The sequence below is a fragment of the Zootoca vivipara genome, chromosome 15 (assembly GCF_965207765.1).
Source record: "Zootoca vivipara chromosome 15, rZooViv2.hap1.1, whole genome shotgun sequence".
In the NCBI taxonomy this organism is placed as follows: domain Eukaryota; kingdom Metazoa; phylum Chordata; class Lepidosauria; order Squamata; family Lacertidae; genus Zootoca; species Zootoca vivipara.
The window spans coordinates 15,630,153-15,649,845 of record NC_142598.1 but is presented as its reverse complement, the minus strand read 5'-3'; the positions used below and the strand labels follow the sequence as shown (position 1 = coordinate 15,649,845).

Here is a 19,693-nt window from a genome sequence, read left to right as displayed (position 1 = left end):
GACTAAGCCGCTTCTGGCGAACCAGAGTAGCGCACGGAAACGCCGTTTACCTTCCAGCTGGAGTGGTACCTATTTATCTACTTGCACTTTGACGTGCTTTCAAACTACTAGGTAGGCAGGAGCTGGGACAAAACAAAGGGAGCTCACCCCGTCGTGGGGATTCGAACCGCCAAGCTTCTGATCGGCAAGCCCTAGGCTCTGTGGTTTAGACCACAGTGCCACAAACTCATAGCTGTAATCAGGAGCGATATGAATTTTAAAATTCCGTACAAATGCAGAAAACTCAAAATGCTGGGCATTGGCCACAGAAACCGTTCTCATTTTATTAAAGAGAGGCATTTAAATGAAATATCTGGAGCCAAAAGAGATTAAGGGGGAGTGCTCTAGTACTGTGGAAAACACATTTCTCCCCATGGAAACTAATAAAATACGTGTGAGGTAGTTTAAGTTTTATATTCAGGTTGCAGAATTTGGCACAAAATTTGCCAATAATTATGATGAGCATTTGTCACCCTGCCTGAAATCAGTTGTCAAAAATTGAGGTCTTAGTTGATGGTTTGCAGCAAGGTTTTAACTGCAGCATATGAAACAGATCATGAAAGATCTGCAGTGGGTACCATTCTGTATCTGGAGGATCACTTGCTCCCATATGAACTTGCCCATGTCTCATTAAGATCTTAGCTTGAGAGGTGCTCTGGGTGCCCCCAACCTCAGATATCCCAGATGGAGCAGGAGCAGGGCCTTTTCTGTGGTGGCACCCAGATTATGGAGAACTTGTTAGGGAACCTGCACTGCTGTCTTTTAAGTGCCAGCTAAAACTTTTTTATAAATTTGCTCTAGCCTTTCCCAAAATTTTATTTTTGTGTATAATTTGTGATCATTTATATTCATGTTGCTTTTACTAACTATTGAATATGTTTTGTTGTTGTGTTTTTAATTGTTTGTTATGAGCCATTTGGGGCCAATATCAGAATATGTATGGGATAGAAAAGATTTAAAATAACCCAACCTGCACTTTTCTATGCTTATTTGCGTAAGGACTTACTTCTAAGAAGATATGTATAAGATTGCGCAGAAAAAAATGGACAAGCGCTCAACTTTCTTTCTTGTGTTACAGGTTTTCAAGTTAAAAGCGGTCCAACTTGCAGGAAAACTTATTCCTGCCTTCAATACACCCACAGGGATTCCCTGGGCAATGGTGAATTTGAAAAGGTATGAGGAGAATGATAAAATAATAATAATAATAATAATAATAATAATAATAATTTATTTATACCCCGCCCTTCCCGGTTTAGAAACTGGGCTCAGGGCGGCTAACAATGAATATAAAGCATCAACCAAAAACAATGTAAAATACACATCAATATAGCATCATCAGGGCAACTGGCCAAGTTAGTCCTGCTAAGGCCAGTAAGGAGACAAGGGAAAATTTTGATGTGGGGACCCAGAAGGGTTTCTTCATAAAAAAGGAAAGGGAAAAGTGATAACAGATCAGGCTAAATTAAGGCCAGGCAGAATAACTCTGTCTTACAGGCCCTGCGAAAGGAGATCAGGTCCTGCAGGGCCCTAGTCTCATGGGACAGAGCATTCCACCAGGTCGGTGCCATCACTGGAAAGGCTCTGACCCTTGTGGAGGATAGTCCTGCTTCTTTAGGGCCTGGGACCCTTAAGCTGTTACTATTTGTGGACCTGAGGGTCCTCTGTGGGGCATACCGGCAGAGGCGGTCCCGTAAGTACGAGGGTCCTAGGCCGCATAGGGTTTTAAATGTCAAAACCAGCACCTTAAACCTGACCCGGTACTCAACCGGAAGCCAGTGCAGCTGGTAAAGCACTAGGTGAATATACTCCCATGGCAAAGTCCCCGTAAGGAGCCTCGCTGCAGCAGTTTGCACCCACTGGAGTTTCTGGGACAATTTCAAGGGCAGCCCCGCGTAGAGCGAGTTACAGTAGTCAAGCCTGGAGGTGACTGTCGCATGGATCACTGGCCAGGTCGGGGCAGGAAAGGTAGGGGACCAACTGCTTGATACGGCGCAGATGGAAAAATGTCGCCTTGACTGTTGTTGAGGCAAGAGGAAGACTGGAAATCAGGAGTAGCAAAAACCTATGTTTGGCCACTGATAGTAGGATGTCTCAATGCCTGCTAAGGGATTTTTCTGTACAATTAAATACCTATATGTGGTGTCTTTGGAGTCCGATGTTAGCTGTGCTATCATGTTGAGTAGTAGTGAAGTTTGGGGGTGATCCTTTCACTGTTGGTTCTTATTTCAAGCACACTTTTTTCCTTTGACTTGTGCTTATCTTCCCCAGTACTCTGTTGCTGATTGGTCTTTGCCTTTAACAGAAATAGATAAATTGCTAAACCTCTTCCTATATAGAACAATGCCAGTACCAAATATTTGTATATATTTACCCTTTAATCTTTTTTCCTGTCAGTTTCTAATGTGTTCTTTCTCTTGCCAGTGGTGTAGGTCGCAACTGGGGCTGGGCATCTGCTGGCAGCAGTATCCTATCTGAGTTTGGCACACTTCACATGGAATTTGTACACCTGAGCTACTTGACTGGCAACCCTGTCTACTATGATAAGGTTAGTTTTGTGCTCTTTCTGGTGTAATAAGAAGTGTGTAGATATTCATTGACAGTGACTATAAATATTGTTTTTATTATGTATTATGTGTTTTTATATTGTGATTTTATGTTGTGAACTGCCCTGAGACCTGCAGGTACAAATTTTAATAATAATAATAATAATAATAATAATAATAATAATAATAAGGAAATAATGCATATATTAAAATACATATACCATCCAGGACCATTAATTGATTGACAATTTATAATGAAATGGTTTTTAAAAGTCTGCCTAGTTCTTCAAAATTTGTTAGGGCACCAATTTAAACTTGTTTAATTGATGGAAGAGGATTTGATGTATTGAGACTAAGCTGTGATTATGATTTTTTTTTTTCATTTAGGTCATGCATATTCGTAAACTACTTCAAAAAATGGACCGCCCTAATGGGCTTTATCCAAACTACTTGAATCCAAGGACTGGGCGCTGGGGGCAGCGTGAGTACTTCCTCCACATTTATGTCAAATTGGATTATATCTATCTATCTACACCAGGCATGTCAAACCTGCGGCCCTCCAGATGTTTTGGACTACAATTCCCATCTTCCCCAACCACTGGTCCTGCTAGCTAGGGATCATGGGAGTTGTAGGCCAAAACATCTGGAGGGCCGCAGGTTTGACATGCCTGATCTACACACACACACACACACACACACACACAGGCACATTCTGAGACCCATTTCAGACATCCCAGCCCAGACCATAGTTTAGCCCAGACAGCCCCAAACTCGGCCTTCTAGCTGTTTTGGGACTACAATTCCCATCATCCCTGTTCACTGGTCCTGTTGTGGCAGTGGCCCTTTGGCTTACAACACTGTTAGCTAGGGATGATGGGAGTTGTAGTCCCAAAACAGCTGGAGGGCCAAGTTTGGGGATGCCTGGTTTAGCCATTGGGAACAAGCTTCATACTCTCATGCTCCATCCTCCTCTTTTATGTTCTTGTTTCCTGTATCATGTCCTGGCTAATAGTAATAATAGTTCTGCCTCTTTCAATGCACAATTGCACCAAGCTTTGATTTGGGGAGTTTGACTTCAGTAACTTCCAGGATTATGTATCTATGCTGCACAATGCAAGCTTCATTTATTAGTTTATGTAGATAGTTTCACAATCAGAACCAGCTTCTCCAAAGTATTGGATCCCAGCAGCAAGTCCATTAACTAAATTTTAGTAGTTCTTAGTTTCCCAAAGGAATTTCTAAAACACCCATGGAAGTAGAGGGCAAGGAGTCTACAGCTTTGCTGCATCCTCTGAAATTTTCTTTAGCTATGGCTTGATACCATACAGTGGCTTGAACATCTGATGTGGTGCTGCAAACAATGTCCTTACAAGTGAGTCTAAACCCAGGGGTCAGCAAACTTTTTCAGCAGGGGGCCAGTCCACTGTCCCTCAGACCTTGTGGGGGGGTGGACTATATTTTGGAAAAAGAAGAAGAACAAATTCCTATGCCCCAAAAGTAACCCAGAGATGCATTTTAAATAAAAGGACACATTCTACTCATGTAAAAACACGCTGACTTCCGGACCATCCGTGGGCCAGATTTAGAAGGCAATTGGGCCGGATCTGGCCCCCGGGCCTTAGTTTGCATACCCATGGTCTAAACCAGGCATCCCCAAACTGTGGCCCTCCAGATGTTTTGGCCTACAACTCCCATGATCCCTAGCTAACAGAACCAGTGGTCGGGGAAGATGGGAATTGTAGTCAAAAACATCTGGAAGGCCGAAGTTTGGGGATGCCTGGTCTATAAACAGTTGTCAAGATGGGAGACCCACCCACCCCCAATAACCTCAGCCTTTCCTGTCAGTGTTGTGGGACGAGCTGTGCTGAGCACTGTGATTTTTTTATGCACCTGCCATGCCTCTGGGTAAGTCAGCCTGCTGTTTAACCATTTGTGAGACTGCATAGAAATCACAAAGAGGAAAAACTGGTTTACTTACTTCTTTCCAGAGGGGCAGTTGGATTACAACAAAGTGTCTTGTGACGCCTTTAAGACATGGTATCTTGGCATATGCTTTTGTGGACTTGAGTTCATTTGTTTATATGTGTGAAGTGTATTTCTCGATTTCATACCTGCAGCTGAAGATTGCAGGTTGCTTACCTGTGACTGCAGTCCTTTGGTCATCTGTGCAGTCAGATAGCCTACCACCTCCTACACTCCAGATGCTGCTGTTCTCCTGCACTTCCTTATATAGATGCTGCAGTGGTCCAAAAGTAACTGAGCAGGAAAGTGCGAGACATGCTCCTGGAGCATGTGCACTGAGGATGGGAGTGGGTTTCCTGCCAGAATGTCTGTTGAACTCTAGAAAATTCTGAACATAGGTCAGTGCAAGGACAGAACCCATATGTTGTGACTACACAGATAACCACCTGAAAAAACCAGTCACCAGTAAGCAACTTACTTTTCTTTTGCTATGAGGTACATGCAGGGTGTTTTTAGCAGAAACTCAGGGAAACTGAGTTCCCTTTCTCTTTTTAAATTAAATACTTATTTTTTTGTCTGGGCGACCTGGAACAGATAAACACCCAATGCCTGAGCCAAAAACCCACCTATATTTGTAATCAGTAAAGTTGTGGCCATTTCTAACACAGATCATTGTCGGCTTGAGTTTATTAATCACATATTACATTTAGCCACTGCCTCAGGGGAGTGGGGTCACTGCGACTGGGTCTGCAATAAACTAACTTAACCAACCAACCAACCAACCAACCAACCAACTAACTAACTAACTAACTAACTAACTAACTAACTAACTAACTGGTGAGTTCTCCCACCTTTTTCTCCAGAAAAAAAGCAATGGGTACATGTTCTGCATGTGGGGGTAGTTACTTTCTTCAAATCTGTCAGTCTGATGGCTTAATTCACTTTAAAAAGTCTTAAGGTTTTAAAAGATTTCCTTGATGGCAAAAGTTGGCTTGAAAAGAAACCAGCTTTATGCTGCTGACCCCAGCACACAAACCTCTGAAGAGATCAGAAAAGATTAGTTAACTCAAGAGTGAACATTGAGCAGTAATATGACCACAGTCCTGGAGAGCTTCCAGTGCAGATATTGTGGCCAAGTAGATAAGCTAAGAGCCAGTTTGCATATATACTGAGTCAGATTATTGATCCACTTGTCCAATATTGTGTTTTCTGACTGGAATCCAAGGTCTCAGGCAGCTTCCCTACTCGCCCCACTCAATCTTACTGTGTAAATTGAATAGGAACAGTCAAGTAATATAATTTTAATATGGAATGAAATGAAAAGCCCACTTTGCTGTTCCGTGATTGGCACGTTATGTGAGATGCTTCTCAGGTTTCCCAATATGTAATTGTGTGTTCCATCATGGGTCTGGGATTAGGCATTTAAGTTGTTGTGTCAAAAACACGTTGCAAAGCTAATCAGTGATGGGAAAAGGAAATCATTTTCCATGTCAGTGGTGTAAGATGAATTGTGATGCAAAATAAGTTATTTTTAGCATACCAAATTCTTAAACCACAGATTGATGGAGACAATTTTTAAAACAGGTGCTTTTCCAGACTTGAGGGTTATTTCCAGCTAGGTTTTACAAAATCGGTCATGTTCATTCATTTCACTGAATCTACTTTGAGTATGAGTAATATTTGATATAATTCTATGGAGTTTGCCCTGGCAAATCTAGGTAGTACTGCCCACACCAAATTTTACCCTCTTTCTCCTTCTTTGTTGCAGATCACACTTCCATGGGTGGATTGGGAGACAGTTTCTACGAGTACTTGCTGAAAGCATGGTTGATGTCAGATAAGATGGACATGGAGGCAAGGAAAATGTATGATGATGCTATTGAGGTGATTATAGTGCATTGCTTTCCCCCCTTCCCTACATACAGAACGAGAATGTCAATTTTAAAAATGTTTCTCCCCTTAAAATGCAAAGGATTATTTTGTTTCTAACTCTTTTTAGGGCAGCAAGATATACAATATGTACAGATATACCGTCTTGATTCAGTTCTGAAGCTGGTGTTATAAAACTGTGGAGCTCCCCATTTTGAACACAGTTTGTTAGCTGCATATTGTGGACTAACAGGAGTTTTATAACCCTAACCCACCGCACCACTCGAACCTGTTTTTGCAGACTCAGGCAGGCAACAAAAGCAGGCTTATTAAGCTCTTGCTGGCTGCCGAGCTGTAGCCAGAATTCTACATTTGGTAGATCAGAAGTTGTGCAGACCTGCAGTAAGCACTATATTTATACAACTGTGTAAATGCTGTGAGAACTGGATTGTGATTCCCTACCCTGAATTGTTTCAGCAGTATTGTAACTGAACAAATACTGGCTGACATTCTGGATCAGACTTCCCAGACTTGTCTTCTACACGTTGCATGCGAGCAAAATATTGCAGTTCTATAGATTCCTACCATCACTGCAGTGTCAGAGTAGCTGTTGACTTGGAAACCTCTAAAAAGTGTCATTTGCCAATATTAGCATTAAAAGTTGACAGAAGGAAACACCAGCCTTTACTGAGCACTGCTTCCTTCTGCTATGACTATTTGAAAACAACAACCCACTACTAGTAGAATCTGCCCCCACCTTTACATTATAAGTAAAATACAGACCTGCTTCCAGAACTTCAACATCCACATGGAAATGCTCCTCCTAGCTTAGAGTTTATAAATTTTGTGAGCAGAGAACAGTTCTTGAGCCAAGATTTTCAACCAACCCCTTGCTCAAATAGGTTACCTTTTCTTAGTGAAGTTCCTTATTCTGGTACACTACCTTTAATTCTAAGTAGGTTTCATGAATATGCTTGCTTTTAAAAGAGAGAATACCACCCACTGGTCTGTGTTGCTTTGTGTGTGTGTAAAAATCAGTGGTCTTGTAAATAGAAATGGAAAGCTAACTCTCTCTCTCTTGGTATATGGATTTGCATTGTTCCCAGTAAATGTCCAATAATCCTGATTTGTTGAATTTCCCTTGAAGTAAGAAGCCAGGAAAGTTTTTAAGCAGAGGTTGAATGGTCATCTGTCATGTATGATCTAGTTGAGATTCCCCTTTAACTCTACTGTTCTGTGATTCTATTATTCTAAGTTGGAGTTTGTCTTACAGCAGCTTGTATGCTACTCCAAATCCCATGTGATGTGCAAAGTGCTCATGTCAGTATTTGTGAATTTAATGGCTGACAGCACAATATTAACTATGTCTACTCAGAGTTAAGATCTACTGAAGTCACTGGAGCTTACTCCAAAGTAAGGGGGGAAAGAATAGGATTACAGCCTAATCTGCATTTTTTAATTGTGTTTGGATAGTATGATTTAGGACCCTGAGTGTTGCACTGCTAGGCTGAAGGAGTCAGAAGGCCCTAGTCAAATAGAATAGCCTTATCTGGACTACATCTCCCATCATGGCTAACTATTGGCCATACTGGCTGACCATTGGCCATATTGGTTGGGCTTATAGGAGTTGGCATTCGACGACATCTGGAGGATGCTAGGTTGGGGAAGTGTGGAATAGATGATCTATTAATCTTTTTTCAAGAAAAGCTGCATCGAGGGTCTTTCCACTCACCTATGTACACACATAGGGACACGGGTGGCACTGTGGTCTAAACCACAGAGCCTAGGGCTTGCTGATCAGAAGGTTGGCGGTTCGAATCCCCACGACGGGGTGAGCTCCTGTTGTTCGGTCCCAGCTCCTGCCAACCTAGCAGTTCGAAAGCACGTCAAAGTGCAAGTAGATAAATGGGTACCACTCCGACGGGAAGGTAAACAGCGTTTATGTGTGCTGCTCTGATTTTGCCAGAAGCGGCTTAGTCATGCTGGCCACATGACCGGAAAAACATCGCCTCCCTCAGCCAGTAAAGTGAGATGAGCGCTGTAACCCCAGAGTCGTTCGCGAGTGGATTTAACTGTCAGGGGTCCTTTACCTTTACCTTTAATGTAGATGCACCCCTCTGAAAAACAAACCCACACCTCCAGTGTAATAGCTCTGTCTCTGGAGAAGAGCGGAGGAGAATGAAGGTGTGACTCGCTAAGCTATGCCTCTGCTCTTCTCCTAACCCACACCTCTAATTCTGTGGGACATGGTGATGCAGGATAAATGCTTAACTTCCATCATGCATGACAGAGCAGGAACTAGGTAACTTCTTTCTACTCTCTCTCCCTCCCTCCCTTTACAAAGAGGTAAGTGGCTACTTAACTCTTGTCTTGTTGAGGACTCCCATCCTGTAAATCATTGTTATTCATTTGTACCTATGTGGCTCATTGAGTGTTTTGCAGGAGAGAAAAGACTTGCTTGGAAAGACAGAAGTCTGTGTGTGTGTGTAAAAATTAATGCAAAGCATAAAGGATGCACTTGTGATAGTGAATATTTTGAATATTTGAAGTAACTAAAGCTTTTCTGTTTCTTCTTATAGGCCATAGAGAAGCATCTTATCAGAAAGTCCAGTGGAGGCCTAACTTTTATTGGGGAGTGGAAGAATGGCCACCTTGAGAGAAAAATGGGCCATCTCACATGCTTTGCTGGAGGATTGTTTGCTCTTGGAGCAGATGGTTCCCGAGATGATAAGGCTGGACACTACCTACAGCTTGGAGCAGAAATTGCACATACGTGCCATGAATCATATGACAGGACAAGTAGGTATCCTTTCCTGTTTTAAGTTATGGGTGGCTTTTTCCCTTAATACTTACTAATGGTAATGAGGCTATATTTGGAGCAATTTTGAAAGTACATGAAAATGTGGAGAAAATAAACTGTGTAGGAGATTATTATTTTTTAGCTCATGCCCTTTGAGCTTGAATGGTGAATATGACGTGTGCATTTAAACTTTGTTTTGCCAAGAGAGAAAGCTGCATAAAAACACCATCAGTTCTTGGTAGTCATGAATTGTGTGAAAGATAGAAAAGGAGGTTATTAAATTACACAATAAAATCCTGTAACAGTTCAAACCAGTAGGAGTATTCTTATTGTTGGCTTCAAACAATTTAACTGGATGATGAACATAAAACTATATGCTACACGTCTTTGTAAGGTGAGAAATTATCTATATTTGAGTTCATTTTAACTGTATTTTTATTGAAGCTAGTAGCAAAATCTAGATTATCTAAAATTGTGTTTTACATTTACCATGCGTAGGAAAAAATGAAGCCTGCATCTCCTGGAGTCTAACACTTGTTATGACTTACTCATAATTACAGTTCATAACACTCTGACATTTATCCCCAGAAATAAAATATGTTTTTGCCATAGTTATCTCTATGAGAAGCAGCCTTTAATAACTTAATCTACTTAGTAGATTTCATTATTCAGTTTAAGAGCTATAGATGTCAGTTTCATGATTTTTCAGTAACCTCAAATTTCCTTTTACACCAGGTTTTTAAAACAAGCTTCTTGAGTAGTGAATTCTGTATTCTTAGTAAAGGAAACATATAGTTGTTCAATATATTCAGTATTAATTCTACAACTGTGTGCACATTCATTGTTCTTTCAGTGGATTTTAGGGTGTTATCATGCTGGCCTGGAAAAGGCCTGGACAAATTTGCAAGAACTGTTACAAGTGCTAGTAAGCACAAAGTACCCGTATATTCCGACGTATAAGATGACAGGGCGTAGAAGACGACCCCCAGCTTTTCCAGTTAAAATATAGAGTTTGGGATATACTTGCCGTATAAGAAATACGACCCAGCGTATAAGACGACCCCCGACTTTTGAGAAGATTTTCCTGGGTTAAAAAGTAGTCTTATACGCAGGATTACAGTACTTGTGAGCGTTAAAAACAAACATAGAGTAATATATGTTATTAGCATATTTGATATATAATTTCCATAAATAATAATTATTTTTCATGCTTTTTATTAGTTTTCTTACTTGCTGAACAAACACATACAATAAAGTAATAAAAATAATAAAATGACAACAACAAACACAAAAAACAAGAAACATGCATACAACCATAAATCCATAAGTCTTTACCCATGGACTTATGTCACCATATTCTTTATTCCTAATTCCTTTTCTTCTCTGACAGACTTCCATCTTCCTCAAAGCACATCTGTTTTATCTAGTTGTTAAACTGCTTCTTTTATCATTTCATCATTTCTGCTGTTTTCCACATCCTAATAACCCATACCGGTATTATGGTTTGTGAAAATTAATCAAAGCAAATCCAGGTTTTGACTTGGGGACACTTTTTTTTAAAAGTAATCTCTATAAATTTCCCATTCCTTTTGGAACTTTCGGTTAGGCCGTCTCCCAATTTTCTCTTGTCATTTTTGCCAATTTCCATAAATAAACCATTAAATGTTTCTCCCCCTCTGCCTCTTTCCTCTGCAGCATTAAAATTGGGTCCTGAAGCTTTCAAATTTGATGGTGGTGTGGAGGCAGTAGCAGTACGGCAAAATGAAAAATACTACATTTTAAGACCAGAGGTGATAGAGACGTATTGGTATATGTGGCGATTCACACATGATCCGAAATACAGGCAGTGGGGCTGGGAGGCAGCGCAGGTAACAACAGAATGCTTTTCTGTGTGGAAGTCAAAATGTTTAATGGCAACCTCTCACTGATGAAGTGTGATGAATATTATGTTGCTGCATAGTTGTCTGTTTTACAAGCAGAGACATAAATGCACATATAGGAGAAATGACAAATAGCAGTATATAGAAACATATATCTAAGCATATAGAAGAACCTTTGTTGAAACAGAACCAGCGTGGCTTCTGTAAGGGCAGGTCCTGTCTCATGAACTCATTAGAGTTCTTTGAGAGTGTCAACAACCATATGGCTGTTTTATTGGCTGTTTTTTTGGTAAATGCTAAACAATGAAGACAGAAGGCAGCACATGAGACCCATTATATGTTTTTCTTTTGTCTCCCTCTTTAGCCCCCCCCCCAAAAGCCCCTAGAAAATTGGGGTGGACTCTCCTGAACAGTGTGGGTTGCAGTGGGAAGAGATAATCATGAAATTGGACAGAAGCACCTTGCATGAACCATCTTCACATTGCATGCTTTATGCAACAAAGCTTTGAGTAGTATTCTGGGGCAATCAAATGTTTTTTTAAAAAAAGAACAAGTTTATTAATCAATTTAAAACATGACATGGGGCAATCAAATGTAATAGCATAAATGAAGTACTAGTACTAGTGAAATAATTAGAGGAGCAAGAGTCGTCTCATAACTTGCAGTGAACATTTCTGCTTACCTTATTACGTTGTTGCTGATTTTAAAAACAGTCCTCTACAAAAAAATTACTAGGAATTTGGGAATTCCATATTTTTAATGTCCTGCAAGAACAGATTAAATGCAAGAACATATTAATGGACATTTTGACTATAATATTTCACATATTGTTATCCCGCATACAACTCCCTCAGCTACCAAATTGTTATCTTTCTTGTCATAACTGTGAATGAACACCCCGTGTTCGGTCTTGTTTGGCCCTTGCTGTCTTCATCACTATATGGGTAGGTAGGATTCCACGGTTTCGCAATAGAATGTGTTAACTAGGTGCAGCAGTGAAAAGGTGTCTAGTAGAACACTCATTCTGTTTCCCCCACCCCCCATATAGGCCATTGACAAGTACTGTCGAGTGAGTGGTGGATTTTCTGGGGTCAAGGATGTCTACTCTTCAGCTCCTACATATGATGATGTGCAGCAAAGCTTCTTCCTTGCTGAAACCCTAAAGTAAGCAGATTTTTCTTCTTGATAACTTTCTTGGAATAGAATTGTTGCCTATTTCATTATTGTTTTCTTAGGTAAATTGCAATTTTTTTTGGTAAACCACACTGGAATCTATTTTGATGAATGGTAATATAAATGTTTTAAATAAATGTAACAATTGGAGTCAACAAATGATCTATTGATGGGATGAATGGCAGCGGTACACCCACCAGAATGCAAGATGTAAGCACAAAGACCACCACAGTGTACCTAACGTAATAGAAAGGGTATCAAAATAATAAGTATTAGTGACAAGACAGATGTACTGTTTCTGTGATCCTGAAGGTTTGCAACATTGACCTTGTTACTAATTATCATTTACACCAGGGGTCCCCAAACTTTTTCAGCCGGGGGCCTGTGCTGGGCCGGACTATATTTTTGGGGGTGGGGTGGGGAGCCGAAATCCTATGTGCATTGAACATACTGCATTTGGTGCACAAAAAACAGGAAAACAATACAATATTTAAATTTAAGATAATGATTTTAATCATAAAATAATAAACACAAAATAATATTTAAAATAAAACAACACCATACAGAGCCCCGCCAGGAGCCCGCCAGACCCCAGCGGCCCTAGCCGCTTTCCCGCTCACCTCCGCCTGCCATATTTGGAGCGCTCAGGCTGAGCGGCAGCGATGGGGCCGGGGCTGGGGCTAACGGCAGCCTGACCGGGACTGGGGGTGGGCCAGGGGCCTGGGTAACATCGGAGGAGGATCCCAAAGCCAGCTCTTTGAGGTGATCCAGGCGCCGAGAGCCGCAAGAGAGCGGCAGCGGAGGGGGCCATCCGGGCGGCCGCGGTAGCGGCTGCAAGAAACAGAGCAGAGGGAGAGGTGGCGGCGGCTATCCGGGCGGCCACGGCAGAAAGAGAGGGGAGGCGGAGGCGGCTATCGGGGCGGCCGTGGTAGCGGCCGCAAGAAAGACAGCGGAGGGGGAGGGGGAGGGGGCGGCGGCCATCCGGGCGGCCGCAAGAAAGAGAGCGGAGGGGGAGGCGGTGGCGGTGGCGGCGGGGCCATCCGGGCGGCCACGGCAGGGGCCTCAAGAAAGAGAGCAGCGGCGGGGGAGGCGGCGGTGCCAGGCCATCTCCTCTTCAAGCGGCGGGTCGGGCCAGCCCGGCTCCGGCGGCGGGAGCGGCAGCGCGGCTAAGCAGCTGCGTAGGGAGTCGCAGAAGGAGCGCTGAAACACACAAACACACACACACACACACAACACTTATCTGTGTCTTGCAGCAGGGGCTGCTTGCGGCGGAGGGTGGAGCGGCAGCAAAGAAAGGGGTTTCTCCGGCTGGCTCTGCTCTGGTAAGAAGCGGCTGCTGCAAATGGCGATCAGCCAGCTTAGCACAGCCCCCTTCCTCCTGTACATGTGCATCTGCTGCCCACCCATTGGCTGGGGCCTGAAGCACTTCGACTTTTTGATTGGCTGCTACTGGCCAGCCACAATGAAGGAGGGGGGAAATGGCGACAAAGGGGGGGAAATGGCTCTCGGCTCTAAAAATTTTTTTTAAAGTGCAGGATGGCCATGCTGATCCCCAGACCTTTTGCGGGCCGGATTGGCAGGCCAATTGGGCCGCATCCGGCCCACGGGCCGTAGTCTGGGGACCCATGATTTACACTATTATATGTTAAATAGTCTCTGAGTCCCTTTTTAAAAAGGTTGTCTTCTGTAACACATGTTTACATCCTGTTTACTGGTGGATATTTTATAGTGTCAGGCTATAGGTGTGTTTTACCAGGAGTTTGTTTTTGTTTTCTACTGACTGGATTCAAACATCACACTAAAGGTTGGCTTGGCTCAGACAAACCATAATTAACGTTAACCACAGCTGATTAATGCTTTGTTGGGTCAGAATAACAAACCATGGTTAATCAAGCACTGAAGTAAAAGCTTCCAAACTTTGTATTCACATCATGATTTAGCATGGCATTTGTTTTTTTACTGCAATGCAAAAATAAATTACAAATGCTATTTACCCTGCCAATGGTTACCCAAGGGGAAATGGTGTTTAGTCAAGGCAGTATTTTTGAGATTGTTGTGTATTTTACATAAATAAGTACCAAGGCCTTATGGATTATTTTCCATATGCGGAGGGGGAGTAGTTATGAAATATAGTGGTAGACTTTCTTTAAAAAAAAAAAAAGATTGTGGGGAGGATTCCCATTGGCAATAAATGAGGTTATTGTGTACTGTACTGCAACTGCATTATTGAATAACGTGTTTACCCCAGCGTGTTAACTTCAGAGATTAGGAAATAATCATGACTTGAAAAACATTATTCTGAGTGAAGAATTCTGTGAAATATTTTAGTCTACAGTCATACCTCAGTTTAAGTCCGCTGCAGTTTGAGTACTCTGTGGACCCAGAAGTGCTTACTTCCGGGTTCCGTGGTGTGCGGATGGGCAGAAGCAATCTGCGGATCGCGCGGATGCACAGAAGCAATCTGCGCGGCATGCGCAGAAGCGCTCTATCAGTGCTTCGCGCACACGCGGAAGAGGCACTCCGTTTAAGTACTGCTCGGGGAGCGAACGGTTCCCCGGAACCAATTGCGTCCTTAAACCAAGGTACCACTGTATAGCTAATGTGTCCCTTGCTTGAATACTCAGATCATTTTGGCTTTCTGAGCTGGGTCTTAACGATTTGTTCTTTGAGTCTTATAAATAAATACTTCCCAGGTGGTAGCATATATTATCAGATAACGTCTCTTAGAGGTCTGAAAATGAAAGGTCTCAGTTCATGGGTGTGCATTTGAGACTTACAGGCCAACACCACACTTTTCACTAAGGCTAATGAGCACGAGGCTGGCATTTCACTACAGCCAAATGGAATTAGTTCACGTTAAATTCATAACATTTCAGTCTTGAAAATGCAGTGACAATCCAGTTATTGCAAAGAGAACACTTCTGGCAATCATGGCAGTGTTATTAATTTTGGTGGTTAAAATCTGAATCATAAGATTGAGATTATTATTTTAAAAAGTATTTGAACAAAAACTAGACAATGAATCCATTAAAACATTTTGCTCCATTATAAAATGCACAGTTAATTGAGCAGAAGAGTTAAAATAACCATCATAATTTTTTAAAAGCAAGTACTTATTTAAAAAAAGATGGATGGTGAGAACCATCCTAGAAGCATTCCGTCCTATATGAGATACGGGGGAATGTTTCTTTTATGATAGCACCTGCTCTGATTACATTCCTGCTTCATTTGAAACAATAGTATTTTCTCTTTCAGAACAGTTGTTGCAGTTCGTATGCAAATTATAGAATTTATAGAATTTCATTTGATTAAGTGATCTGCTACAACTTCTTTAATGGGTGATACTTTAAACCGTAAAGTCCTTAATTTTTCTGAGGTTATCTAACTTAGACCAGGCATGGTGACAAACCTTCTGTTGCTCATTCCAACTTGTTTTCTCTCTCTCCTTTGACAGGTATTTGTATCTGCTGTTCTCCAATGATGATCTCCTACCTTTGGATCACTGGGTTTTTAACACAGAAGCTCACCCCTTGCCTGTTTTACATCTAGCCAACACAACACTTTCAGGAAATCATGCATATCGATAGAAACTATTCCAGGACAAGGACAAAATACTTTGTTTTAGCTGTGTTTTGTTTACATGGACCACTTCAGACTTAAGGCTTGAGAGAAGACTGGCGTTGTTTAATTAATGAATAACTTTGAATGAAGAGAGGATCAAAACTGCACTCTTAAGCATGTACATAAATTTAAAAATTCCATTTTATACATGACCAAAACTATCGAGTGCAGTGTATGTCAGCGAAAGACCTTGTATATTTGCAACTGAGAAGGTGGAGCATGGTGTTTTTAAGAATTCGAAGCCCATGGGAACATGTTTCGTGCCCTATGACAGGAGTGAAGTGGAACTGCTACTACTGACCTTCGAAGTGAGCAATCTCCTGCCCAGATGATGTGGATTCCTGATATTACGTCATTTGGTTTTTCTTTTGATGATGGCATGAGTGAAACAATGACAGGCAACAAAAGTGCACTAATAGCACCTAGAGTTGAAATTCCTCTACTCCTGTTTAGAATTTTCTACTTTTCATCAGTCTGTCCAGACTGGCAGCCATTCCCAGTGCCTCTCAGACCCTTGCCTATTTTTATGATTCTTGTTATTAATAATATTGATCAACCATTTGTTCTTGTAGTATTGTTCATCAGTAAATGAGATATGAAAAGGATCAGCAACTTCTCTCGGTTTTCCTTTTAGGATTTGGAAAGCTTCATTCACTGCAGCGTTGCTTCTTACACTATGACAAAACTGCCCAATGCATCTACCACTTGGTCAAGATTCCCTTCAACTAAGTTGCAATAACGCAGCATTTGTCCATGAAGCCTGGAGTTTCATTAAACTCTCACTTTTTTATTTGTATATTATTCAGAAATGGAAGAACTATTCTGTAAGAGATGTTACGTGGGTATAATGGTGCTTGGTTTTTGGATCTTTTGGTACAGCGGAAGTGTGAGGATGAGTTTGCCATCCTTCACTTATATAATAGAAATCCTACCACTTGATTTCTAAGCAACTGGAAACATAACACTTACTGGAGTGTACATGATAGTAGACAGCAGATCAACAGAAAAGTTTGCGTGAATTATACTTTGCAATGCATCCTTGTCATTACTAAATGCAATTGATAACAATTTGGGTTAGAAATGGCTCCTTTCCTGTCAGGTCCCCCACCCCACTTCAGTTAAAAGAGAACCATTAAGTATTTGGGCGGGGGTTAGTTGGATATTTAAATATTTTGTATGACTATTTTTCATGTACGTTGGAATCTGATTTCCTGGTGAACGCAGATTACAAGCATTTATTTCTGTTGGTATGCATCCCTTTTAAAGAGTGCTGAAATCCAAAAATGTTGACCAAGTTATCCCATTGGGACCTTACTGTGCCTCAAGGACAGCCGATCTGTAACTCAGCACACCATTTTAACTAGGCAACTGGTAACAAACCTAAGATCCACTTGTGGTGGAATATAAGTTAAATATTTAACATATTGGAATCCCGAGGATGGAGATCACTACCCACTTTGCACTGGTACAGTACAGCTGGGCCTCTGGCCAGGATCATGCTGCATTCTAATGTGAAACCCAATATATGTGCATGTCTCTAGCCCACATAATTGCAGAGTTAAATCTAAAACTTCATGGTATATTTACAGTAGAGAAAGGTGGAATTCTAGACCTCAGGAGGTTGAGTTATTCCTTGCTTAGCACAACTACTTGACAACCCCATGGTCTCCACTCCCATGTTGCCCCCCCCAAAAAAATCCTGTTTTTTACATTTCTGCATCCTAATGTTTTCTTCATGCTCACTTTTCCTTTCCCAGGCCCCCAATAAATTCAAAATTCTAATTCTGCATGCAAAAGACAACATATGCAAATCAAAATCATGTGCTGTTTTTGAGCTGTAGCCCGGCAATAGAATTTGGAATATTAGCATAATGTTGGAAATTGCTCTCCATATGCTGCTTATACTGTGTTTATTGAGCCTAAGTCTTGGAACATTGATAATATTCTCATCGAAATCAGTGGCAAAACTGTATGATGCATGGATATCCAAAGTGATTGTTTTGTTGAAAAGTAAAAATTGAAGGGGCTAGAATGGTTTTCAGCCTAAGTAGAGTGGAATAGGGCTTTGTATTAGGCCGAATACGGTAGTTTTCAGCCACTTCCTGTACATGGAAACAGTGCATACCCATGCTGGTATTACATTACTGCTAAATTTGTCTTTCCTAAAACATTTATGTGCAGCAGATAGTAATCTTCATTTTAGAGCAGAACTGCACAAACAATAGTGTCATTGTTGGGAATACTTAGGTGGATTAACTGGTTTTGTTTGTTGAATAGCTGGCAGTGTGCTGGCAGTCTATCATCCCTCCATGCTTATTTTAAAACTTTTTCAGACCACACTGCATGCAGTTTCTTTCAGTTTTGAGTTTGCTTCTTTACCCCACCCCCTTACTGGTTTCCAAAGTGCATGAGTATATTGATTAAAATGGGCCTGAGCATCTGGATCCACTGGTAGATCTGAGATATTTGTAATGTAGCCATTTTTGGCCATGCAACAGTAATAGATCTGCAACAGTTTCTGGCATCTGTTTTTTTTATTAAAAAAAACAACCAAAAGCAGCAACAAATAGATTTCTCATTTTACTTTTCTAAATTAGGCTGTTGAAGCAAAGAAAGCTTGGGGAAGATTAAGAGTAGATTTTTTAAATGTGAAAGGCCTGTGGGCTCTGTTCTACTGCTGCAAACAAATTCCTGTCCCATGCATGTGCTCAGAGGCTTCCTGTTTTAAGTGTATATACCCCCCCACACACACACATATTTTGCATGGGTCTTCAGAGAAGAAGACACAAATCGAACATTGTGACAAGTTAAACCAGCTGACGTGGAATATAGGGCAGAGCCAACCCGTGAAATAGTGGACATTAGCAACCCACAGAGCCCCATAGATCTGCTGCCCCTGTTCACTTGCTGTCTCCAAGCAAGTGAGCAGTGACAGGAAAAAGGAGCAGGCCAGCAGCCTCAACCTGCCTCTCCCTCTGGGCAGTGCTGCAGCATGGGCCTAGAGCAGGCATCCCCAAACTGCGGCCCTCCAGATGTTTTGGCCTACAACTCCCATGATTCCTAGCTAGCAGGACCAGTCGTCAGGGAAGATGGGAATTGTAGTCCAAAACATCTGGAGGGCCAAAGTTTGGGGATGCCTGGCCTAAGGTTAAGCAAATCGCCAGTAGTGATAAGGAAGAGAGTGGTGGGAGGAACTATTTCAGGCCTCTTACCCAAACCCTGCCCCTAAGCATCAAGCTGCATCCACTTAGCCCTAATAATGTGGGGTATGTTCCAGCAACATATTGGGGGGGACAGGAAGAGGAATAATGCTTGCCTTCTGAAAAAATTGAAATAATTTTTTTCTCCCAAGATTGAGGGTTGGGTCTGAGGATCACCCATGGAGAGCTCTTTTATGACACAGGTTAATCCAATACTACAATCACCAAAAATAGAAATTGGAAGTTCAGCATAAATAAGTACTCCAATAATTCATAGTCACTCAAGTTAATTGTGACTTGTGCGGCTATTCGCTGAAAACCAAAAGCTGAATGAAATTACTATAATTGCTTTCCAAGCATCCTTGAAACTAATTACCTAATTAGTATTTAATGACTTAAGGCAAGTACTTCTGTTCCATTTTAAAAGAGTGGTTTAAAATTAGATTTTCCACTTGTTATAATCGCTAGTAATTTGAGTTTTACTTCTGCACACTGCTTTTGCATCAGGAGGGGGGAAGCATTGTGTGTCTCTACAAGTTATTTTATATTCTTCAGAACATACAACACCCCACCCTAAAAATAAAATACTTGTCCCAATTCTAGAGG

The 19,693-nt window shown here is 41.5% G+C and overlaps 1 protein-coding gene across 1 annotated transcript in view; it reads left to right on the top strand.

Moving 5' to 3' along the window:
- Positions 1-18,421, top strand: part of MAN1A2 (mannosidase alpha class 1A member 2) — a 43,553-nt gene extending 25,132 nt beyond the window's left edge. Inside the window, exons 6-13 of the mRNA XM_035140789.3 lie at positions 1,118-1,212; positions 2,461-2,584; positions 2,970-3,063; positions 6,313-6,428; positions 8,993-9,212; positions 10,909-11,081; positions 12,142-12,257; positions 15,721-18,421. Coding sequence (XP_034996680.1) covers positions 1,118-1,212; positions 2,461-2,584; positions 2,970-3,063; positions 6,313-6,428; positions 8,993-9,212; positions 10,909-11,081; positions 12,142-12,257; positions 15,721-15,853 — 1,071 coding nt within the window. The 3' untranslated portion in view covers positions 15,854-18,421. The remainder of the gene's footprint in view (positions 1-1,117; positions 1,213-2,460; positions 2,585-2,969; positions 3,064-6,312; positions 6,429-8,992; positions 9,213-10,908; positions 11,082-12,141; positions 12,258-15,720) is intronic.
- The last annotated feature ends 1,272 nt before the right edge of the window (positions 18,422-19,693 follow it).